This window comes from Antennarius striatus, chromosome 20 (genome assembly GCF_040054535.1).
Source record: "Antennarius striatus isolate MH-2024 chromosome 20, ASM4005453v1, whole genome shotgun sequence".
Taxonomy (NCBI): domain Eukaryota; kingdom Metazoa; phylum Chordata; class Actinopteri; order Lophiiformes; family Antennariidae; genus Antennarius; species Antennarius striatus.
This window is the reverse complement of record NC_090795.1, coordinates 4,088,093-4,114,554: the sequence shown is the minus strand read 5'-3', so window position 1 is coordinate 4,114,554 and position 26,462 is coordinate 4,088,093. Positions and strand designations below refer to the sequence as shown.

The 26,462-nt window shown below is 40.9% G+C and overlaps 1 protein-coding gene across 2 annotated transcripts; it reads left to right on the top strand.

The window, feature by feature from the left end:
- nrbp2b (nuclear receptor binding protein 2b) lies at positions 1–26,047 on the top strand. Of its 2 annotated transcripts, XM_068304064.1 has the most exons (19): positions 1–590; positions 837–1,151; positions 18,927–19,049; positions 19,298–19,399; positions 19,551–19,640; positions 19,930–19,970; positions 20,055–20,149; positions 20,265–20,288; positions 20,391–20,477; positions 20,820–20,875; positions 20,953–21,048; positions 21,274–21,406; positions 22,091–22,193; positions 22,275–22,325; positions 22,407–22,542; positions 22,914–22,967; positions 23,151–23,214; positions 23,637–23,692; positions 23,805–26,047. In XM_068304064.1, the coding sequence occupies exons 2-19, from the start codon at positions 1,032–1,034 to the stop codon at positions 23,889–23,891; spliced, it is 1,518 nt and encodes a 505-aa protein (XP_068160165.1). In that variant the 5' UTR covers positions 1–590; positions 837–1,031; the 3' UTR covers positions 23,892–26,047. The 2 variants fall into 2 exon arrangements, with proteins under 2 accessions (XP_068160165.1, XP_068160164.1); XM_068304063.1 differs by having other exon boundaries at positions 1–1,151.
- Positions 26,048–26,462: the final 415 nt, after the last annotated feature.

Here is a 26,462-nt window from a genome sequence, read left to right as displayed (position 1 = left end):
CCATGGTTACAAGTTAAATTAAGACACAGCCTGTGAGTGGGTTGAGTCTCAGTGATGATTTCTGGTACATAGAAACAATAGAAAGTTGAATGTGCATCTCTCAGGTGTCTGGATAGTTTGAGAATTTGAACTATTTTCTTTAGATTTTGAAAAATTCAAGTAACTTCTTCTTTCTGTATTTGATTAAATGTAAGATCCTCAATAGTCCCAACATGCTGATATTACCTATATGAAAATATCTGAACTTTCTTTCCTGGTATTTAGTTACTAGAAGGAATAAACTACATGTGTCCATTCAGAAATCCGACCTGCTTCAAGTTTCAGTGGTTGTTAGATGCTGTATAGGCTTTTTTCTTTGCCTCCTTTAGAATGGATCTGCGCTCCTGCGTAAATTGTCCGTGCGCACACACTAGTGACTTTACGGTACTCCATCCCCACTGCGCACACTGCCCTGCCAGGAGCCCTCAGCTTCTGATCCACCAACGCCGACAATGCTGCATGTGGAAGATGGTCGATAGAAGAAGCCACAAAAACAGAAATCCACGGCGAACCGCGAACGCAGCGGACTCTCGGAGAATCATCCTGCCTCGGTGTGTGCGCTTTTACGCCCGACTCGTTTCATTTAGGAGGAGGGCAGATTAGCAGAAAATTATTTCTCGACCAGCCGACAGGGCGCATGAAGTCTGGGATCTATTTCCCACCCTGTTCGGTTCTTCCAGCGACCTTGCGATGTGTTGTTGTTTTTTTTTAAACATATGAAGTAAGGTTTCTTTCCAACTGAGGGTTGCCTGCTCATCAGCTTTAATTAAATACCCTTTTTTTTTTTCCTCCGCAAGATGTTTTAAGCGCCGAGGGAGCTTACAGCGGCTGGTGTCGTTGGAGGGGGGGGGGTTCTTCTTTGCGCAGACAAGCTCTCTCTCTCTGCGCTGCCGCTCGTCTCGTCTGATCCACAACAGACAGTGTTGAGGGAGCCAAGAGGCGAGGTGTTCCAAGGTTCTGGGGCTGGAAATCTGGACAGATACTGCGTGAAGATGACGATGTCCGTCCCGGAGAGAAAATCAGGATCGGAGGGGAAGGAAGAAGAGAGCGAGGATGAGAGCGAAATCCTGGAGGAGAGCCCCTGTGGCCGCTGGCAGAAGCGTAAAGAGCAGGTTGGTGTGTGTGTGTGTGTGTGTGTGTGTGTGTGTGTGTGTGTGTGTGTGTGTGTGTGTGTAGCCTTTAAATGAGAAGCAATCCCCTCTTCGATCAGGTCTTCCACCATGGAAGTCACGCTGGATGTCATCTGTTACGCAGTGTTTGAGCCAGGCTGGGGTATTATTTATTGCCCCCCTTGTGTTTTGCACCGTGGTGCCATGAACCAGTGACACAGTGCGTCCATCTGCTCAGCCCGCATGAAGTCTGGGACAGTTTATTTCACCCCATCACCTCTTTGGCTGCAGGATTCCTGCTCAGGACACTAATTCCAGAACCTGGAACACCCCATAGCTGCCCTCTGACACTAAAGTCACGGCAGCAAATCAAACTAACACACATGTGGGGGTAGAGGCAACTCTGTCTGCAATTTCAGTGAGTTTTGGAGGGAATTTGAAGGCACTGCCTTCAGTTTAAGGGGACTGTGATGGACGTGCGTCACAATATTTCTGATATTTTATAGGATAAATAATAAAGATGAAGTCATTATTGCAGAAACAGATCCATAACAAGAAGGGCTTCTCATCCTTTTGTGACAACCTAACTCTTAATCTAAATTCTATCATGATGTTAGGTTGGTAAAAACTACTCCTCAAGGTTCCCTTTATGAAATCTATATCTGGATCTCTCTGAAAATTAGACCATTGTCTATCAGGGACAAGATATGGTCTGAAAAATTCCCAAATCCACACCAAAATTTTCCGTGTCCTTCCCTGGGACATACCAAACAGTCCTGCCAAGTTACATTAAAGTCTGTCAAGCAGCGTTTGTGTTATCCTGCTAACAGTCAGAAGCAGTCTTTTTGTTGACATATTGTTGAATACTTTTTGATCACGTGATCAATAGCCTGTAGGAATAACATGTAGGAAAGCTGTTGTATCAGCCTTTATTTATTATCCGTAGCAGATTGGACCGATTCTATGGATCCGTTTCTGTGACATTGGCTGCAGCCACGCTCGGCCTGAACTTCTGATGGAGGACTGTGTGACATTTAGTCCGAACGCCTCAGCGTCTGAACTGGTGGGCGTCGCCTTCACCACCAGGTCCAGATAAGGCTGAGAAGTTTAGCTCAAGGTTATCTCTTCAGCGCACACTGCGTCCTCCGAGCGCAGAAACCACCCAGACCATGGAACATCATTCATGTTGCAGCCGGCGTGCCTGACCCCTACGGGGTTTTTCCACCCATTGATTACCCATCCATGTGTTTTCAGGCCTTCCTTACTGTCACGTTTTCCTGAACCCTCCACTTAGAGCATCAACCATTTAAAACGGGTTACCTCCATATAACAGAGTCAATAACAATGAATTCTTCCTGTCAGCATATCTAGATAAATAAAAAATGTATGTCATGAAGCATCAATAACGTTGTGGTCTATATGGTGAACTCTCGTGTGGTTTCATCAGCCAAAAATTATATGGAGAAAATCCTTAATTAAAAGATAAAACACAAATAAATTACTTTTTTTGTAGTATTCATTTATCATAAAAGTTGTCTAATAGTCTGACCATAAAATATCAAAATAGGCAAAACTGGTGATAAGACCCCAGACAATTATTATTATTATTATTATTATTATTATTATTATTATTATTATTATTATTATTATTATTATTATTATTATTATTATTATTATTATTATTATTATTACAGAGTGTGAAATGCTTTATTACACTTGTACAGGAAATAATTTGAGAAATATTCACAGCCAGGAAGTTGGAACAAGTAACTTTTGGCTATTGTGCTTGAAAAAGTGGTTTAAACGACCAACAGTCTATTGTTCTACTCTTTTGTAAGTAAGGATAACAAGTCAATTAATTGATTTATACACTTCAAATCAAAAAACGGTAAATCCACACTTTTAAAAATTTGGAATCAGCAACTTTGTCTCATTTTTTTAAATAGAATAATGTGATTCATTGGGTGATTGTTGAATGAATTAATGTAATGGAGCAGTATGTAGCAGTACCCCCCCATCCCCGAAGCAGGACAGAACAATAGGCAAATTGGTTCTTCAAGGTGCATTATTTAAAAATGTGTGTGTTGGTTTTCTTCCTGCCTGCCGGGGTTTTTTCTGAGCACAGGCCCTGAATTTACATGAATAATGAGTACGTGTTAGAATCCACGCTTCACGTCTGTCAATGAGCTCCAGTATCAAAATAAACACGACGTGGTCACATGATCAGCACGTGGATTGTTGCCTTGTTTTCTCAGCAGGTCAGCTTTATATATTTTCAAACCAGGAATGAATATGTTGTCTCTCTGGATTCAAATTTCAAATTTGTATTTATAAATTTTTGTGTAAAGTAGCAGAAACTGTTTCTTAATTAGCACCTTGACACTGAAATGAGTACATTTCAGTTTGATAAACTCAAACGGGTTGAGGCGTGGACGGGCTTCTCACGTTGTCTTGACTGCCTAGGAAATCTTCATTGCAGCATCAAAACAATGAATGCGTCTCTTGACTTGTGACACGTATCCTTTTGATTGAGCCATCTGTGTTTTCCCTTAATGTCCACATTTAGGCTGACACAGATCGTGTGTCATTCAGCCGCGGTGTTGACTCATAAAATATTATAAAATAAGCTGAAGCACCAGTTTGACAAAAACGGCCTTCTACTTACCGGTGTGTTTTTCACTTCTGTAGAAAACCCAGAGACATTGGAAGCTCCTAATTGCACTATTTTAAAACTTGAGAGATTAATTAAAGATGGTGTGCGATGTGGGAGAGGTGCATGCTGGGAGATTCCCCACTTATCAATCGAGTAAGCCTAAGCCGCCTCAGAATATGATTTGATTCGCTGAGTGTCTCTACATCCTCAGTGGGTTCATTCAAACCTGCATTTACCGATTCCCACTTGGGATCGGATCACCGTGGGTGTGAACAGGTGATATATATCCCCCCCCCCCACTATGCTCATAGAGAGCTGGAAGCGAGGTGGCCCCGGTCAAGCCAGACCGCATCAGTAAGTCATGGTTCTGATTCGCAGATGATTGGAGTGGTGGAATGTGAAAGGAAGATGCTGTTTTCTGCACTTGGATGTCAATCAAACTGTCATCCGTGTGTTAATGCTCACATGCATGTGTTAAGTGGAGGCAGCGAGAGGCGAGCATCACCTAAATGCTGCCTGTCAGCAAAGGAGGATTATTTCTGTTATTGATGCCAATCCTAAAGCCACGTTTACACATATCTGCTTAAACCTAATGACATAAACCAATCAGAAGCTGATCATGATTGTATTTTGGATGTCATTTTATTTCGGGTTGGGTACCATACGCTTTGCTCTACCCATCAGTACTTTTTTTTTCTCTTTCTTTGCCATAGACAAAGTCATCAGAAATTCCTGAACTGATTCAAATACCTGGGAACAGCTGGAAAAATACTTTTAACCGTGTTCTTGACGCATCTGAAATTCAGCACTGATTGTTTTCATTTCAGAACCTGTGTGTGGGCAGAGTTTGGAAGCTAACCTTAACTGTAATGCAATTAGAACTCATCCCTCTCACAACACCTACTGATCTGTGTTATGCCATTAACCTGCAGTAGTTTTTGGACGCGTTCCATTCCTGAGGTCGTGTAAAGACGAGCCGACACACCCTCGGCTCAGATTCCCTCTTGTAAGCCAAGGTCAAGTTGTGGCTTGCTGCCTTGCTTGTGGGGATTCTCCTGATAAGTTTCACTCCATAATAATCCAACAGTACCATAGTGTGTTTGTGTGTGTGTGTGTGTGCTGGTTTGACAGCTGCCCGACGAGGAACGACGACCACTCAGGTTTCCGTGGAAAGATCAGGGACAGCTTTGACCCACCGGTTAACACGGACGGTCCTCCCCGTCTCTTTGGGGGGGCTGACATCTTCACTGAGAAACACTTTGACGCCAGTTTATTCCTAGACTGCAAAATATATGGGCTGAAATACATATTTTCAGTCTTCATGATCCCCAGATGATACACCCTAAAAACATTGAGTTTTTCCGAAACTCCCCCAAAAGTTCAAAGTTTCTCATCCTGTGAAATATTTCTACGTACAGTAATATGATTTGTTTTGCAGACATTCATGGTTTCCAGATGTTGAACCCTATTGCCTTTAGCTACACCGTGACTCCCCCACCACAAAGTTCACATTTGTGTTTCTTAGTAAAATGCTAAGCAGCTATTTGAATGGGTTTCCTCGACATTTTAACCACTCGTTCATGCTCCCCCTGAGGTTGAATGCTAATATTAAATTGTGATTTTGTCTCATATCAACCTCATGGATGAATTAAATTGTATGGGGGTCACCTAAATCATCACCAAGGGAACTGAGGAACTGAGTTCCAATATGAAACCGGCTACATGTTTGCACAGGCGTGTCTCTGAGCAGCAGATATAATATCATAAGCCGTCTGTTGGTTGAAGGTTGTTCCAGTTGGACTGGCATTGCCCTGTGACTCCGCCTCCTCTGGGCGCCACAATGATCTAACAGCAGTGTGTCATTTACCTCTATGCTGTACTTTACCTTGTGGGCATGTTTCTGCTGCAAACAGAGGTGGCATGCTGTTGGTTTCACTCCCAGCCAGCGCCAATTAAAGTCATGCTGTCGTTTACATGAGATAATTGTTGTCCAGTGTTCTTTTTTTATTTTATTTTATTTTTTTTATCTCTACCTCTTGGGAATAGTTGAATACTTTCTCATGTAAACATGCAGCTGATTTAATGCCATGTCTGTTTGTATGTAATAACAGGTTATAACCGCTGATAGCTCATCAATCAGCATCCACACAAGGAAGCTTTTCTTCTCCCACCCGCATCTATTTATGCAGTTATCATCAGTGTGTGATACTACTGAGTGCATTCCTGGTGTGTATTGGAGAATGAATGCTGCAGCTGCTGCTGGCATTTCAATGTAGACGAACAGACGAGGAGAAAGTAGGAGGAAAGCCACAATAGTTTTTCTTTTTCAAGCCGTGTCGTCTGTCTGTGGAGCGAACGAGATTATTCCATAGATTATTGATTCACAGTCTCGTTTTGGCCTCATTTACATTTTTATTATAGTCCTTCCATTTGATTTGTGCGCTTGGAATGCATTATTCATTTCCAGACACCTCATCTAAATTGTAAGGGCTGTAAATACAAACACAAAGTAGGACAAACTATTTACATCCACTTCTCATTTATAGTTGGAAGTAGGACGGATGACAGATTTCTCTCTGTTGGTTCAATGAATAGAACAAACTGGAGCTGAATGGCTGCAAATGAACCCAGTTGAACATTATCAACAAGATGTCTAATATTGCCACAAATGCAAGGAATACATGTTATTAAAAGAGACGAATTAAAAGGTAGGAAGGTTTCATTTCTCCAATGCAAACAAAACCCTCGTCATCTTTATTCAAACGTTCACCCGCCGCTGTGAAAGCCACTAATGGTCAAGTGGGTTTTATTTCCTCAGTTAGTCCCACAGTAACACATTTAATGGAAAACATTTCACACATGTTGTGACAAGAGAAGCAGGATTACAACCTGCAAGATCTATTTTTAAATTGTGTCTTTAAAAGCACCATTAATGGAGAGATGGGCACTGCATGCTGCATTCAGCATTCATTGGAATAAAAAAGATGTTAAAAATAATATTTAAAACTTGTTAGATCCAGTGAGTTGGTGGGAAATGGTGAAAATAACCACAACTTGTGTGTCGACAAAAAAACCCCCAGATGGCAGCTTTAGAGAAATGAGCCTTACGGCTTTCTGTAGCTCCTGTCAGTGGTGAAATCTCCCTCAATACATGTCTCTCATGATTTTTATCATTTTTATTCAATTATGGGTTTTGAAAGAAGCTCATTTCTGTTTTTTCATCCACATCAAAATCCTGACATTTCCCATTATCTAATCTTTTCTCTGTCCCATTGAGGCTCTGCAGAAAACATCATGTTTGAACTGTTGACAGCAGCAAAGAATTGGTCATAATTTGACAAATTATTTGTTTATCAATTTCTCTTCTTCTGCACAAATGGAAACACACAAAAAAAAAACTTTCCACAAGCAGAGAATAGATCGCTTTGTGATTATGATTTAATCAATGAAATTAATTTAAATAGGCCTTATCAAGTTACTGGTAGATGCCTCTATCCGTTTTGGCCTCAGAACACGTTCATGCTGAATTAGGAGGAGGTCTTGGATCATCTGCAGCGATCCTGTCACCTGATATTGAAATGTGATCCGGCCTCTGGAGTCACCAGACCCCCATGGGAGACACAGAGGGGTATCTGTCAGCGTTTTCCACTCCTGCTGTGTGAAATGGAGCTACCCTGATTTTCCTGGATGGGAAAAGTGGCTTGAAAATGAATCCTCTGGACTTGGCCGACGTGTCGACAAGCATTAACAGTGCTGCCGTAGTAGATCACATCACGAGACTCTTACAAATGCCTCCCACCTACTCCAGCATTGGTCAAACACTGTTGGCAAGATCTTAGAAAACTGACAGTTTCTTGAGTCATGTACTTAAAATGACATTTATAAAACAAACCTTCTTTTTAAAAGCGGGAAGGATTCTGGCAGTGATCTCACTGAAAGTTATTCTTAGCAGCAGAATTTGGATTTGAAAAATGCCATCACTGTTGAACTGTCCTAATTTGTCAGGGTTTTCTAAAAGCTTCACTTACAACCCAGATATAATATGATATTAACAGATTTTCTGCTGTTGGAAAGTAAAATGTTTGATATTAAGTTACCCAGTAGGATTTGGATAAAGTTCCTGCAAAGCTGAACTTTCAGCTTTCTATTGTAAAAATGATAGAAATATTGATCTGCTGTGTGTGATTTACATTTATTTACTTGGGAAATTTTGTTTTAGTGAGAAATCAAATGAAGTAAAAAATAAACCAACATTTGATCAATAATAATGCAAAACATCAATCGGGGACCTTTGAAGAGCTTATATAATATCTTCTTGTGATTCTGCTGCACACACACTTGGTTATAATAACAGTCTTAGGAGGTGCAATCTAATTCCTGGTGTGTATGGTAACGTAAAGCCTATCATAAAGCTTTGTGAGGTCTTCACTAATGCTAGTTAATTCCCATAATGTCTCAGGTCTGTTGTTGCCCGGAGCAGAGAGACCATAATTAAAGTTGCCGTTACGATTACAGCTTCACCCTCCCCCTGTTTTCAGGCAAAAGCCAAGGTCCTTCCACCTCCTCCCTGGTGTTTCATGTGACCTTAATCAAAGAACACGTGTGAATAACAGCCTTAAAAACATGACACAGATTCTTGATGGTGCTCCACCCCCTGCAGACAGGCATAGGTGGAGTAAAGCCTCTATAAACGGGACTAGACCTCCGTGTTTTATCTCTAAGTATAAAAAAAAGGGTTATGACACAAGTTACGCATGCATGCTGTTCTTATAATCGTGTGTGCTCTGATTTCAAAGTCTCCATTCATTCCTCTGAACTTTGACACTGACCTTTGGGAACACAAATGGATATCTCTGTGTGCATGTCAAACATGCTCATAAAGGAGATGTAGAGACAAAGAACCCCGGGGAGGGAGCTTTTATTCTGTAGTATTTATTGCCCAAACGTGTGAGGAAGCATTGCGTTTATAGATCTGCTTTGAAGTTAATATTTAATCTGCTCAGGGTTGTTTAAGCTAGTTTTCAAGGCGTAATCCAGTTAGGGTTATGAATCTGTGTGACCAGCAAATTGGTTTTCCTTTGCATTTGGCATCCCTTTGTATAATTTACTTCCGCCGATGTAGCGCAGTCACAAATTTGATGCCCTACATACAAGTAAAGGTGATTTATTACAGGCTCTTTCTCTTGCTTACACGCCTCAAACACATTGGCAAAAATAATTTCCGGCCGGACCCTAAAGCAGTCAGAGCTGAGGGCAAATTTCCTGCATGATATTCTCTTCTTTCAACACAGCAGAAGCGAATGGCTGCACTCGCAAATGAATGCAAAGCATCTTTGATGCTATGCAAATGCATCATGAACACATACGGCACATGACGATGAGAATTCCTGAGATATATGAGTGTTTGGTTTGGTGTTACAGCTCGATCTGAGCTAAAATAACATCCGGCGTGTAGCTTCAGCGCCTGGAATCACACCTCCACTTTGCCATAAATCTTCTGTCGTCCCTTTGTGGCGCACACGCCACCTAATTTGCATTCAGTATTTGAATGCGCCTGTGATGTTTGTGTAAATCTGGATGAGAAGTGCTTTGAATATGCCATCAATCAGGAAGATGACTGATTATTAAACATGGAGCCGGTGACTGAAAGCCTCCATTGTGTGATATCCAGTGATGAACTCTGGTATCCCTGCGTCTTAACATTTTAAATTAATCATAGTGATTTTGTCGATTTTGGGGAGTTGCTACAGACACCTCTTTGTTTTTTCATTTCTTTTTGTTGACTTTCTTTTTAAGCCCTTCAGCTGTTCTCTGTTTGAACACCTGATTTTGGCTGTCATGGAAATCAAGGCTAATGCTCTGGGGATACCATCATGCCATTGTTGCTCTTAATGCCCTGCGCAGAAACTGTGGCCAGGTTGACGGGGGTTAGATAAACACCCACTAACTCCCCAAGTGGTGCGTTCACAGACACTCTTATTGAGCTTTGTCTGCAATGTTACATAACAGTAACAGACACACACACTCACATATAAAAAAAGAGGCCTGTCGTCTCCGGGCGCGTCTGCCAGCAGGCTTCTGTTTGACCACGTGCTGCAGAGTCAGCTCAGGTTAACGTTCACTACTCCGCTTTACTCCCCCTGGGGGAGGAGGAACACCTCCCGTTAAACACAAACCGTCACCTACTTCGTATTCGGGTTCCTTCATCCGCCTGTGAGCTGAGGCCTTCCATCTCCCGCCTCTCCAGATAGTTCCTCCTGCACGATGTTGTTTTCCTGCTCCTGTCTCCAGGGTTACGAGGTCATGCCGTTAATTGTGAAACCTTTCCACCGTGCTCAATCCAGGCAAACTCTCACCAAGGCTTTGCCAAAACTTTTGAGGTTTTACCCTGAGTCACCTCTTTGGTTTGTGGAAAGCTGCACTGCAGTAACCCCTTGTTGGCGATGCAGAGGAGGGTGCGTGGCCGGCGAAGCTTACTTATTGCTTGTCTCCTGGGTTTGTAGTCGCAGCGGCGCGAGCAGTGTATGTGTGTGTGTGTGTGTGTGTGTTTACAAGCAGGAATTGGGTAATCCAGTGGGCAGAAATTAGCCTGTATTTATAGAGAACCTTAATACTTAGGCAGACTTTGGCAGACCCTGTATCCACAGTCAGTTACTCATGTTTTGAAAGAAATGGGATGGGGCCCAGGTTCAGGTTAGGGCAAACAGGCTGGTTAGAAGTGCTGCTACTGTTCCAAACACTGAACCATTTGCAAAACTGATTGCAAAAACACCCCCTCATTGGTCTGGAAACAGTCTCCTCTCTCTCTAAGTCTGTCTTCAGTGACCAAACTGCGGATGTGTGAGGGGGTGAAATAATTCAAGGAGAAGACGCCAGCCAATCAACAGCCAGCTCCCAACGTCCACCCCACACCCAAACATTGAAACCTCACAAATTCTATTGACGTCATGGAGTGTCGATGTGTCATATTTTCAATGAGTGATGAAACAGCATTTTTAGCAACGGATATGCACAAATATGAGTGTTTCTTTTCTCACTTCATGAGTAACGGGGTTTGATTAGAAAAATGGAATAAAGAAGAAGCCGTCGGATGACATCAACAAAGTTACGGGCTATTTCTGCAAACGTACAACAGAGTGTTTTTAAAGGACACTGAATGTTAATGTTGCATCCATAAATTCATAATTATAAATAGTAATGTTGCTCAATGGTATGTCAGTATGTCAGTCAGCATGTTTTTGATGTCAATTAAAAACACTAAGTGCTCAGTTATTTGCAAAATTGCAATTCTACCTGTCAAATGAAGGGAGCAACCTGACTGGAGAGGAGAGTAGAAGCACCCTTTATGGGGAGTAGTTGAGTAAATGCACTTAGTTACATTCCTCCACTGACTGCAGGCTAATGGGAATCGTGCATAATGTGTTCAGTAAGTGCAAGAAAGCTCTTAATAGTTTGCTTTTTTTGTTGTGGGGAAATTATCCTAGACGTCATTTGATCTGCGTCAGCTAAGCTGGATGCAGGCGCTGGCGACAACACAACACAAACAGCACGATCCTGTTGGAAAGGGATGCTGGGAATGAGACTATCAGCCATATAAATGTGGGAATGGAGCCGTTTCATCTGAAGGGAGCTGCTGAGGAAGTGTGAGTTAGACATCTGGCGGCGTAATCAATTTAAACGTCCTCCCTGGAAAATCACGGCGTGAACCGAGAGAATGGAGAAAAGCTGTGTCATCAGAGAGCCTTTGATTATTCAGATTCCTAAAATTATGACTCAGCATGAATGTCTAACACTAAAAAGGTTGTGCAATTACTGAATCAAGGTAATTACACCGAAATTATGTAATGATGCTGCTTCTGGAGGAGATGCTGAGATAAAGTGTGAGTCCCTGCAGTATTCACCATGAAGCAGTCGTACGGTCTGTCCCACAAATATCCCAGCGTCAGTGATCGCTGCAAAACATGTTTTCTCGATAGCTATCCAGCAAGACTGGACTTTCTTTTTGATGGTAGGTGTGTTGGTTTAATCATACACACACACACAGAGGTGAAGCTTGTTAACCCTGGACTCCCCCATGTGTGAGGAAGAGAAGCCTGACTACTGGGTTCACCCTCGTCTTGAATTTTAATGGAATTATTTTAAGTGAAGCTGGAATTGAAAGCATATTTCTGATTCCTTAGCTACTGAACAGAGGTTACACTTTTGTTTTAATTGATCGATTTTAATTAGAGTTTTGAAGGTTGAATGACTAGATCTCCCAGGTCCTTGGAGAAATGTGTCTCTAGCTGCTAAAAGCTTCTAGTTTTTGTCATCCATTCTTTAACTGTGATTATCTGACAAGCACATTGAACAATTTATCCAAATGGATTCCTCCGGGAAAATCAGATGACAAAACAAAAACTCATGAAAATAATTCACTTTTTGTTTTTTTCAAGTGTTGCTGATCGGTTGTTGGTGACGCTGAATGTGATTATGTTAGCTGTTAGCCATGTGCATTCTTTCCTTCCCCTCTCTCATAACTGTCCTGTAAAATCAGCATGAATCTAATCAGATGAATTATAAATGACTATAGAAACAAACAAGCAGAGGCACGTTGTTGTCTCGGTGACATATTGCAGGGTGTTGTTTCTCACCCATCAGCCATTCCTGTTCTCTTCCGATAGTTCATCCACTGAGACAAGCTGCTTCTTCATGTTCTTTTTTCAGTCGTGTCAAATTAACCAACCGAAAAAAATGAAACGTGCAAACATGTCATACATCCGAGACACGTCTTACCATATCCAAGCACTGTCGGGTTTAACTGCATGAAAGTTAATCTCCCTTACCTCCTTTAGGAAATAATACAAATACCGCCTCTTATCTCTGTGTCTTGTGAGATTGAGCAGGAAAACGCTTAAACACACAGTGCAGATACGTGATAAAGAATGGCCTTGACGTAACGCTGTTTCTTTCCACTTGCATTCAGAAATGTCTGAACCGCTGTGTATAAAAATAAACTCACTGAGATGAAGGTTAAAGGGCCTGTTCACATCAGAGGGCAGTGACTCTCTGGAATTAGGCTGGATTCTAATAATGATGATCAAACAGAAAATTAAGTATTGGGGATTGGTTGATTTCCGAAGAGAATATGCTTATCCACTGATTTCTTTGCTTAGTGTCCGGTCTAGTCACAGTTTAACAATCCAAATCCAGGTTATGAAGAACAAGAGGCGTTTACCAGTACTGTTACGTTAATGTTTAGACATTCATCCAGAAGCTTGAGTAATGATTCATGGTCTGGAAGAACCACTATGTTTTTCCTCCGAATTCTGTGAATAGGCTCCAACTTTTTGGATGTTTCTATGAGACTTTAAAACCAAAATTTGACCACTGTGGTAATTGGTTTTGCCAAATAATCCACAATGTTCACATCAATAAAGGCCTTTTAAAAAATTAAATGCCTGGAGATATTAACAGTCCCTGGATCTAAAGGTCAGTTTTATTCCCCTTCCATGGCAGAATAAGCACAACCATGTGGCATCATGAAGGAGGATCCATCAGTGAAATCAGCGGACAACAATGGACAACAATGTGGAAACAGTTATGGAAATATGACGCTTCTGTTATCCATCTGGGTTTGTTCAGATGGATGGAAGTCATTTTAGCATGCAAAATTGTTAAGGTTAGCCAATAATAATTGCAATCGGTTCTCTCAATATTTCTTTTCTTGAGTTGTATACCTTTTTTGTAAAAGGATGCACAAATATGTTCAATACAATCTTCGATTTTCAACGTATCTTGTGTTAAATTTGACAAACTAGTCATCATTAAGTTATTAAAATTAATTGTCTGAAATAAGGAGTTGCTGTCATATAGATCAATATTATTGTTATATAAGGCACTTGTGATGCTAGGTGCTTAAAACCATTGAAAGTTCAACTCTTAAAGCATTGCTAGTATTTTTGGTTTCACTTAGTGCCACTTAAAGCAAAGCTAGACTCAAGGTCCCTGACTGAATATCTGTCAATGGGAAAAAAAATGTTACCAAGTCACTTCTTGAATATAATTTTAGTTTGATCAGCAGCTTTGTCCCCGTGATGCTAGGAGCGAGGCAGCGAGGCCGGTGTGGCCATGTGTGCCGGTGCAAAATGAAGCAAACAACTTTAACACTAAAAGACCCTGCATTTGTTAAGAGTTTGAGTTTCAAGAGACCCTCCTCGTGCTCATCGTGTTCCAGTTTGGAAGAAAACTGGAGGTCAAGACTGTTTTTTTAATAGCATTTTGTGTACTTCAAAAGCACAGCAGAGGGTGAAATTCTTATTTTCTTTTCATCACATAGTCTTGAAAGTGACAGCGACCTATTTCGGTGTGTTTCTATTTGTTTTGCAGCAGCTTTCCTCTCTGTATTTTTCTGCTCTTTTGACCTACCCCGCTGTCCTACATTCCTCTTAGCGGGGAGCTTTAAAAAGCCCCATGAGAAAATTAAAAAGTGAGACGCGAAGAGGGCTGATGGGCCTGATATTTGATCGTGAGTCTGACCTTGTGTGTCCACATGAAGACGTCCGACCTTTTAAACCACATTTATTTAGATGATGTTGCATATGAGGGTTTGTGCCAGAAAATCCAACGTGATGTTCTTGATGATCAAAAGTCTGTTGTCGTCTAATCAGAAATTGGGGTTGCACACTTCCTGTTCGCTGCTCGCCGCGTTATGTCCTGTGCCATCACGTTATTTGCCACGCAGAGTGGAGACACACACAATATCCGCGACGCTGACCTGATTATTGGCCTGCACGTGTGACATCCTGGGGCGTGAGATGGCGGGAGACATGTGAGGTGGGTTGTGGAGGGGATCGAGTCGTCGGCGAAGGTCAGCAGACGGTCAGCGGCTCGAGGCCCCGACAGGAAGGAGAAGTGCGTGAGAGGCGACTGGATGGCTGTGTCCACATTGGCATTTGATTGTTTGAGTTGTTTTCTGGCAAACTACTATCTTGTGGATGAAAAAAGGAAGGATGATGCCTCCAAAGTTATCTGAGAGGCCAAAAAATCAAAAAGGAAGCCTGTGAGCCTGTTGCATCATGGGAAATGTAGGAGTAAGTAGCGAACATATATTTATGTAATATTGGGATATAAAACACATCAAACCCTAAACAAGTATCTTCCAATCACCTCCTCTGACTGTATTTATGATGTTATGGCAGTATGCAGTTATTTTTCATGCTTTATAATATTAAAAAGGGTGCATCTTTTTTCTTGTTCACACGTCAGAGAGAAATGAATTTCCCTCTCCTTTTCTAGTATCCACATCTCTGAGATTTCACCGGCATCAAAGAGGAACTCAATCAAAAGCGAAGCTCGCGGATGCCTGGCTTCATTTACATACGGCGCAGAAACCGAGCAAGCGTCCAACATAATGCAGTTGAGTCGAGTAATAACTACACAGAATGTAGTTATTAAAGATAAAACCAGTGCTGGCCAATCGGCTCGTTGTTGATTGTGTGGTGAGATTCAGAAGGGTTGAAGACAAAGCTCTTTGTGGCTGCGAGGCTTGAACCCACACCGTCAGAGACAAAGACGCTCTTTCATACAAAAACCTCCTTAAGGGGATGATTGTTGTGGAGGAGATGCTGGATTTTACTTTACCCATCCACCCTCACATCCTGCCCTGATTATGGGCAAAAAAAACCCCTCAATGTAAGCTTTCCAGTCTCTCCAGTATAGAGTCGAACTTCACCACATCCGCTGCTTCGATTGGAGTTTCAGTTCTAACAGCATTTAAATAAACAAGCTGGAGAAAAGTAATGAGTTCCGAAATGGTCCTGAACTTAAACTGCTGCAAGAAAAGCATTATAACCAGGCTGTGGACTTGAAATAGTCTGTACTCCCACGTGTGTGTTTTTTTTTTAATCCTGTTTGGTAGGTATCTGCTTGAAGCTCATCCCACACATGACGTGCCTTCCTACAGTTCTGACCGGAGGGAATGAAGCCAAATGTAGATCCAGAACTTTTGATTGTTTTGTCCCATCTTGTCTCTTTTTCTGTATTTTTTCTCTACATGATAAATGTTTTGCACAAATTTATTTTTAGGGTTTAGCTTTACAACACAAGCTCCAATCTGCTAATCTGCTACTTGAGATTCAGCAAAAGATTATTTGTTTAGCATTAATTTTGCATTATTTTCAGGAGCTCCATAATTTAACCTGTACCTTTTTCAGTTATTAAGCCTCTAAGAAGGAATATTCCTTCCTTCAAATCTCTCTGAATTCATAAAGTGAATAACACACAGAGGATGGCATCCTGCGGGTGTGTAATGCACAAGAATATAGTTGCGTAACAAGGTAATAGAGCTGAGTGTTTTCTGGATCTGGTTTCAACCAGCTCAGATGTTGAGTTAATACACATCCAAATACAAGTTGTTTTGACGTGAACATGTGATCTTTAAATCCCTCTCAGCATCCTAAACCCACCTCTCCCGCAGCAGCCAATCACAGCCCAGCATCAAGCTTTCTTGTTTATAAGTCACACGCCACCGTGACCAAGGCAACAGACCCCTGGGAGTCCAATTGTGGGACTGGGGGGACCGAGTGTTTCTCAACATGGAGACAAAATAAACAACAGCAAACCCTGATGCCAGAGAGAAAGCGGCGTTTTCGTCCTCATTGATCCGTGTGTGGAAGCAGAGGAATTCCCTCGCTTGTCACTCAGTCTATGAGTATTGTGTTGCAGCGCTTTAATACCAGTAATCAGATTATCATCTCCTATGCAGTGGGAGTAGTGAGATTATATGTTAGGCTGCCTGAAGGAAGAAAACCATGCTGAGAGCTTAGCAGCTGTTAGTTGAGCAATAACCAGAACTGAGTGAAAACAATGGAACATTTCTTCCTCTTCTTCCTTGTTTTATTAAAATACCAGAGGCTGGAAAATCGTTTTTTTCAGCCTGTTCTTTTTCAGCTGTTTTTTAATTATTTGGATCAGTTACCTGAAATTTAGGAGAAAGACTCAAAGTCCTTCAGTCTTTTTTTTTATAAAAGGAAGCCCGTTGAATTTCAAACCATTAGCGTCTCACGTTACTTTGGGTCATTCATGGACATAAAGACACATAAATTGTGGCAACCTGGATGTAAATAATGAAAGATTTATTTTTAGAGAATAGTTCGAAAATTGATTTTCTCCATTTTCCATTTACACTAATACATCATTGATCTTTTGGAGGAATTATCAATGAGGTCAGAAGTCAAGGTTCATTGTCATAGAGTCATCAGAATGTCCCTTTGGACCACATCCTGCAAACTGTACTGCATATATTGACCAGGATAAGATATTGCTTTTAACCTTTACATTTTTCTGCACATCTTTTTTCTGATTCTTTCATAAAATTATGATTTTAAGGTGCACCTATGTTGAGCTGTTTCAATGCATTCAATTGGAAATGTTCTGAGTTTGATTTATTGCTGCAAACCTCAACCGAAGGCCGCAGCCAAAACCTTGTAAACCCCAAGGCGGCTATTAAATTGTGTGAAATTACCGTCATGTGCGAATGACGCCAATTCAGGATGCTGAATTAGGAGGAATTCAAGCTCTTACATCATGTTTTGCTCTCATTAGCAGGGAACCTTTAATCCAAATGTAGTCTCTCCGCTCATTGCACCACCGGCTTGGCTGCATAAAATTATCAGGGGTTACTTCAGGACAGCCTAGCTGAGACTGCAACATTCTGTGATGAGCTCCCTTTAGCTCTTTGCTACTGTTGCATAAACACATGATGGATGTCAGATCGTAAACTCAACCGGCGCCTCGTTGCTCCCGTCTGCTTTCTTCTTGTAATTCTTGCCGCTCCAGCACCACCTACTCCATCCCTCTTAATCCCTCATCCACAATCCCCCTCACATCTCCGTCTCCCGCTAATCCATTCACTCTTTGCACAAGCTGCTGCTCATCCTATCATGTTTCATACTCTTTATGTTACCACTGGTTGGCAGCATTTTTTTCATGACCTCAGCAAAGGAGATTATCTTCCATCGATCTACGCTGGTGTTTTCTGATGCATCAGTGGATGGAAACTAAATAGAACTAATGCCTCATAGTCAATTAAAAATGTTTTAATGCTGCATTCAGTGAATGGACATTATTTGATATTCTCATCACAGCAGCCTTGGCGTCCAATTGTTTCAGACAAGCTTAATGAAGCTGATTGCTGCTGTTTTCTTTAAAAAACAGGTTTTGAGTAAAAGCAGTCTGAATCTTAACAAGGTGTTTTGATTCCTCTCTTATAATATTACTACAGTTTTTATTGACACAATCACTGCCAAGGAAATTATGCTGTCTCTCCTGTTTTTTGGATGTTGGTTGCTTTGTTTGGAAGAAACAACTTGGAAGATTTCCACCCCTTTGCCATTCTTTTTTGTCATTTTAGAATCTTTCAGCTTCTTGTTCTGGTATTACGGCTGCATCGCTATCATTGCGGTGACTTTTCTTAACACTTTGCCTCGAACCAAAGTGGAGAATTTTACCTGCTTTTTCCTGCAGGAGTTTGTAGCAGCCAAAAATGAAGCCAAAAGCAAAGCTAATTTTAGAAACAAACGCAAATTTCGTGCTCATGTTCCCCGAAAATATTTGAGAGTTTAACAAGTTACATATCATCTTTAAGTCACTTTTGGTTCATAGCTTGTTTCTGCGGCCCCAAACTGAAATGGCTTACCTATAAAGTTAGGCAGCTATAATTGCATTGTATTATTAAAGTCGATATGTTTCTGTCTGGCGGCACGGTGGCGCAGTGGTTAGCGCTGCTGCCTCACAACACGGCGGACCCGGGTTCGAGTCCCGCTCTGTGCGGAGTTCGCATGCTCTCCCCGTGTCTGCGTGGGTTTTCTCCGGGTTCTCCGGCTTCCTCCCACCTCCAAAAGCATGCGCTTCAGGTTGATTGGCCGGTCCCAAATTGACCATAGGAGTGTGTGTGTGTGTGTGTGAATGGTTGTTTGTTTGTTTCTATGTGGCTCCGCGGTACACTGGCGTCGTGCCCGGAGTGTCCCCCGCCTCACGCCCTGAGACTGCCAGGATAGGCACTGGCTACCCCGCGACCTGCGTTAGCGGATTAAGCGGGTTGGAAAATGAATGAATGAATGAATGTTTCTGTCTGCCCCCTGCAGGTAAGCCAAGGTAATGTTCCAGGCGTGGAAAGTGCGTCTCTGGCCATGGACACAGAGGAGGGTGTGGAGGTGGTGTGGAACGAGGTTCTGTTCTCTGACAAGAAGGTCTTCAAAGCTCAGGAGGTACTTCTGTTCTCCACGACCAAGACAGGAACCGTGTTCTGTTATCAGGTTGAATCGTAGTCTGAAAGTAATTAGATTAATGGTGATAAGAACTGCAATTGATCATTACATCCTTATATATCATTGCATCAATTCTTTTTTTTAAGCACACCACTTTCAGTATTTTCTTTTGTCCCTAATCTGAAGACTTCATTTTGAAGATGATGTAATGTGTGGATTCAAGCCACCGATGTGTGGGCTCTTTTCAGGAGAAAATCAAGGAGATGTTTGAGAACCTGATGCAGGTTGAACACCCAAACATCGTCAAATTCCACAAGTACTGGCTGGACATGAAGGAGAGCCAGGCGAGGGTACGGCCGTTTTATCCTCCTCCATGTTTCTCTTTTAACTAATTTCCCTGATGGACCCTCCTGAAGGGATGAATAAAGTCCTACTCTACTCTTTCTTTTTCTCTTTTCTGGCACACGCTTTTCGACTGTAACGCTTCTCCCTCCTCCACAGGTTATATTCATCACAGAGTACATGTCGTCAGGCAGCCTCAAGCAATTTCTGAAGAAAACCAAGAAGAATCACAAGACCATGAATGTGAAGGTTGGTGTTGGTTGGATCCTGGTGTCCTGGTGTGATTATTCTGTTTGTCTTAGTGGTGACAAGAGGTACTGCAGTACAATCACTATACATATCCATACGTCCTCCTGGATAATGGATTATGTAACAGGAGGCCCTGCTGGTTCCATCTGCTCAGACGCTCATACTTCATCGTCATGCTCTCTCTGTCTTCTACATTCATTCGATCAAGCAAAACCACAAATTATACGTCAAATTCCTTTACATAGATCAAACGTGATTATACATGTTACTCTGTTTCATTCCATTCTAGGCCTGGAAGAGATGGTGCACCCAGATCCTCTCTGCACTCAGGTGCTGACTTTTTTCTTCCAACTGTATTTTATTATTTGAGTTTCATATCGTCTCCTTAACCAGATGTTTTATTCGTGCTGACAGCTATCTGCACTCGTGTGACCCGCCGATAATTCACGGCAACCTGACATGCGACACGATCTTCATCCAACATAACGGCCTCATCAAGATTGGTTCAGGTCTGCTCCCAGCAGGGTTTTTTTGTTACTGCAGTCACACTGTGGATTTCATGCATCCCTGTAGGTTTACTGAGCAGAGCAAATATCTCAATTGTGTTCAATTTTCTTTCTACAGTGTGGCATCGGCTATTTGTGAATGGTGAGAAATAATTAATGTTGCTGTAACTATGTTTACACGTCACACTTACAGAATCCGTTAATTCCAACCTTTTGATCTGTGGTGTCTATCCTCTGTGAACAGTATTTCCAGATGCCGGTGTCCACGGGAAAGGGAGGCAGCATCGGGATGAACAAAGGAATCTACATTTCTTTGCACCTGAATATGGATGTAAGGACGACAAAGCTTGTGGATCACTAACTGCAGCTCAATTTTTGTTAAATTTGGCTTCATTCACCTTTAACTTGTCTCATCGAATGTAATTTTACTTGAGTTAAATTTTTAAAACGACTAAACGCACAAGTCTGTCCTCCATGTTGCCCTTTTCCTCTTATCATTTGAGAGATCTTTGGTAAAATACATATTTTAGAGCAAAGTGCAGGATTTTCCACGTACATGTAAAAGATGTGGTCATAAAACTCAATCTAATTGACATAATCTGCTTTAATTTAAAGGATTACTTCGTTAAGTGTTTCGTCTCACTCCTCTTTTCTTCTCCTTCACTGTTTCTAGCTGGTGAAGATGATTACGCTATAGACATTTTCTCTTTTGGCATCTGTGCCCTAGAGGTGAGAGATACAGGCCTACAGGATTGTTCCCTGTGTGTGTTTGTGTGCTTGTGTTAACAATTTACACCTACTCTTAGATGGCAGTTCTGGAGATCCAGGCTAATGGAGATACCGCGGTGTCCAAAGAAGCCATCGTCAATGCGGGTCAATCGCTGGAAGACCCTCTCATGAGGGTGCGTCTCAAAAATATACAAATGTGGAACCAATAAAAGATGGGGATGAAGATACATTTTTTAATACTTGCCTGCACTTCCTGTTTTTGCCCAGCAGGGGTTATTTTGTACCAGATGCAGAGATTCTGTAGATTTTTGGAATAAAACATGCCAGAACAGAGTAACGTAGGTTATACTGCACTGTGTTATAGTTCTGCATTAGACTCATCTCATCGCTTTCTGCAGGAGTTCACCCAGTCTTGTTTGCGTCTGGAAGCCAAGCTCCGTCCCACGGCTCACGACCTTCTGTTCCACCGAGTCCTGTTCGAGGTTCACTCCCTCAAACTGCTCGCCGCCCACTGCCTCATCAACAACCAGTGTGAGTGTTTCTTACATCGACTTGCCAAGCCTTCCAGTCTCCTCTCTCAGTTCCCATGACGACATTTAGATGCTCCAACATGTAGCAGATTGATTTTATTACTTTCAAATGTTTCAAACCTGTAACTCTGTATATACAGTCTACCCTCGGTTTTCGAACATAATCCGTTCCAGAAGGCTGTTCGAAAAGCGAGTTGTTCGAAATCCGAAACTATTTTTCCCATTATAATTAATGTAAATAATTTTAATCCTTTCCAAGACTAAAAAACAACTTTTTCTAAGTTTTTTTTTACTATTTACACCATAAACTGCACTGTATGCTGTTTACCATACATAAAAAGGGGTAGAAATAGACACTGTGTTTTATTTTAATAAAAGATATCCTATCCTAACTTTGAACACGAATGCGCTATGGAGGAAGCATCCTGAGCATTTGAGTTCGCTCGGCTGCCGAGTGAGTTGCGTTCAGGTACGCTTGGCTTCTTTCGGTTTGGTCGAGAGCCGAATTTTGGATGAGTTCAGAGATGTAAAATTCTCGGATTTTCTGGTCGAAAACCGATTTGGTCGAGAACAGAAGCGTTCGAAAACCGAGGTTTGACTGTATAACAAAAAACAAATTAATTCTGCATATAGGAAAAAACATTTGTTTTCTTCTAAACATCAAAACCTGTCTTTGCTTGTACAGATTTGCTTCCAGAAAACTGTGTGGAGGAGAAAACCAAGTCTTTTGATCCCAACGCTGTCATGGCAGAAATTAAACACGAAGACAGACAAGGAGTTCAACTCAAGTAAATCCCACAGACAATGAAAATCTGGTGAATATACCTTTTATTTGTCAAACACTAACCCTAATAACCCTATTCTGGCAGATATTCCCATGTGTCCCCTTTGGAGCTGGATAAATTTCTGGAGGATGTCAAGTGGGTGACAGTTTATGACTCATTTTTCTTTACTGATTACCTGTCGACTGCAGCGGGATTTCATTGTCCTCTTTGTTTCAGGAATGGGATTTACCCCCTGATGAACTTCGCCTCAACTCGGCCTCACCCCGTGCCCCGAGCCCTGTCCTTGTCTCAGGAGCAGGTCGAGACGGTCAAGACGCCGACCCCTGAACCCCAGGAGATGGAAACCAGGAAGGTTAGACTTGTAGATGTTGGGCTTACGACTCGTTTAATGTTTGTGTTGTCTGTGGTTAAGATAATTTGTTGATGAGTACCTTCTATATAAAGTAAGATTTTAAGAGTGTTTGCTCATATAAAAAAGATTGATTAAGTGCTGCATGAACAATTTGAATAATTACACGCTCACAGTCATTAGCATATTTTTGCATAGAAAGATTAGACGTACAATAAGGCTTGAGATGGATTTGACTGGTATTTTTGTTTTTAATTCTGTTCATATTTTCATAATATCTCTGTCAATTTTATCACCAAAAATGTATGAAAGCTATTTTTATTTTCCAATAATTCCATGCCTGTTGAGCATTTTTTTATCTGTTGGTGTTGCAGGTTGTTCAGATGCACTGTAATTTGGAGTCGAATGAAGAAGGGACCAAAACTCATGTGAGTCACATAGTATTACAGGTACTTGGCTTGTTTTAGTATAAATTCACATGTTGGACTCCTTTAGCAATCAAGCACATTGGTCATCTTACAATTACCATCCCTGTAAAACTGAATTACAAGTTACTTTAAATAAATGTAAATCCACTTTAACCTCAATTATAAATTTTCTTCTCTTCCCAGCTCTCGTTGTTTCTTAAGATGGATGATAAACTTCACAGGCAGCTTAGCTGTGACATCCTTCCAAGTAAGTAATGCTCTATATTCTTCCTGATGCCTATTAATTCCAGCCCAAACCAATTCATCTCCCCATTTCCCAACATTTTTGTAGCTCCTGGCCTGAATCCTACTGGTTTCTTATTATCTCCTCATTTCGTCCTATTTTCTTTTTCTTTTCCTGAGGTGGAAATTTTAGTTTTAAAGAAATGTTACTTAAATAGGGATTATTTTCTGTGTTGGGGTGAAAGTTATTTGTAGTTTTAATTGACCAATTAGAGCTCTATGCTCTACTTGGTCAATTAAATGAATATTTTGGTATCAGGATATGTTTTTACTGTGATTCATTGTTTGTTATGGACTTTCTTTTGGTGTTGTCCAAGGAAAACATTCCAACTCTATTTTAGCGTTACCTTTGGTTTTTGAATCTAACTTCTACCTTGAAATTTCCAGCTGACACCTCCAAAGACCTTGCCAGTGAACTTGTTCACTACGCCTTTATAAATGAGGTAATTATAAACTCTGGTTATCACTGTGGCACAATTTTAAAATTTCGTTTTTTAAGAAAAACTTGTGAGTCTCTTTATGTCTTGTCTAAAAAATGTCCGGTATGCTGTGCAGGAGGATAGTGAAAAAGTAGCAGGATTTCTGGAGGATGCCATTAGCCGACACCGGGTCCGAGTACTTGCTTCTGGAAGCACACAGTGAGGAGGGGTGCGACAGCGGCTGGCCCAGACGGATGGGCCCGGGTTGACGTTACCAAGCAGATCAAGAAAGGGAGAACTCGGCATCACACAGCTGGGAAATGGAAGAGTAATGAGAACTGATCCAGCTGGGAATAAAAATGGGACAAACAGAAGGAAGCTGCCAGTAAATCATCCCAGAGAGAAGGTCAAATGTCACACCTGAGAAGGAAATGGATGGCACCTCTGGCTGGAGGTCAGATGCATCACGGCTGTGTTCAGCAATCCCACAGATTAGTGGAAGATTGACATGCTCCCTGCTGAAAAGGGCTATCAGGCCTTAAGACATCTTAGGTTTTCCATAATGCCACTACTCAAACCAGACGTTTTTACTTGCAAAACGTAGTAGCTCTGTTTTCAGACGGACATTTCATTGCTCAAAAGCCGCTTTATTTGCACTCCTTTGTGATTCAGTTTCACTCATAAACAAGATCACTTTTATTGCCCGTCCCTCACAATGCCGGAACTTTTAGATTATTCCAGTTTCGCGAATTAAATATTCCATCCAGTATACACTGTTGATATTGGTTAAGTTATTTATTTCTCTTTGACTGTGAACCGAAGCCTTGTACAAGCCTATATTTTTAAAGTTAATACACCTCTCTAAATTCTTGGGTTAGATTCCTTCTTCCAGCGCTCAACATGAAATGCCTAATTGTAGTGACAAGCAATGAGATGATGCCTCTTATAGCCTGTAGTGCTCTTAAGGGTTTTCCCTATGAAAGAATTCTCAAAGCCAAAGACTTGAAAAGTGCCTGATATGGCAACGTACTTTGGACAAAATTTCCCTATAAAATGGCATCGTATCCATTGGGAATTTAACTTGAATTGAGCTTTACAATTTTAAAACCCAGTGTGTTGACTCTGGCTCATAAGCATTAATCCAGTCAGCCCGTATCAATGTGAAGGTGAACTTGAGAGCAAGTAATGGTAGCTCCTTTATAAGCTGCAGATGCTTCATAATTGACGTACTGATCACCTGACAATACTCTCTGCTGCACTTAATCTTAGTGTGGAAAGAGCTGTGGCCTATGTTCGACAATTGGAATATATCAGATTAAACTTGTTAAAAAATTATAGTCCTATATCTGTGGGAAGCCGGGTGTTGATGATCGAAAGACATGTTATTAAAATCACTTTATTGGTGTTGATGCTATGGTTGTTTTTGCAGTACTTCCAAAACATGTAAGGATTTTCTGACTGATTTGCTTTGTAGATAGAAAATAGTGTTTTAAAGAAAAAACTGCCCGTAAGACCCAAGAATGTATGGCTTTCATAATCGATATTTCTAACAGATGGAGTTTTCCATTGGCTGCAGGTAATAAAAAACATCTCAACACATGGATTCCACAGTATCTCATCCACAGTTTTATTTCAGTCAGTATAAACGTGAGCGTTGAATTGATTTTACTGTAGCCCCCACAAAGACAAAAATAGATTACATGCCCTCAGCTATGGCAGAGATTCTTGTCAAGAACTCAATATTGGGTATTTTACCTGGGCAGTGAAACACAATGGTGAATTGCTTGATCGGTATTCAGCCATACACCCTTTTTATGTCATATTTGCTTCAATCTGCTTCTTTATTTTCCTGGGAATCTGTACAGTTAAGGTTTAATAACCATTGCACTGCTGTACAGTTATCGCTTACGGTACTTACTCTGCTCTCTATCAATCCGACTTATCAGTGTTTATCTGAAAACAAGAATTCCAGACATCCATCTACCAAAAGCTGTGTTGTACATGTTTGTGGCTTTTGAAGATGTTTACATTTAGATAATATTTCAATGCAAAGCACTGCATTATTGTTCTCATCTGATCTAACAAGCTGCATGTCTTAACAACCTGCAACCATTGAAAACCTTGCATTTTGCCTTTGTCAGTCACAATTCCATTCCAGTGGGGACCTGACCAAGAAAATGAATGTTTAGACTGTTCAAAACGTGAAAAGGAATCATTCATATCAGTCTTATTTTATGTCAAATAACTTTTTTTTTTCCTGTGAATATTTTGAATGAAATTTGCCTTTGGATGTGATTTATTTTAATCCTTTTAATTATTGTAGCTACTGCAATTATATATGACAATAAACAATGTGTGACATGTTATATATTTTTGAAACTAGAAGGATTTATTTCAAGGATTTCAAGGATTTTACAAGATTCTGTAGGTATTCTTTCAGTATTTTGTGTTAATATTTACATGAGTATATTGTCTAGAAATTAATTTATGTAGCAAAACTACATTTGAACTGTTATTTATATAATCATTTAGGAATTATTATTATGGTTTTTACTCCTTACGTATAGTTACAATATCAGAGCTACTCAGTATTGTTTTAAAAAGCTAAATATTTGATTTATAAAGTTATTAAACACTTAATAAATGTAGGAAGTATGGAAAAGTTCATTGAACAATATGGACAGCATATAGAGAAAAATTCAATAAGTTTTTGAACCATTCTAGTCAAAGATTGTTGACCTGGGGCTTGTTTCACAAAACAGGGTTAACAAATCCTGAGTAAAACCTGTGGCTC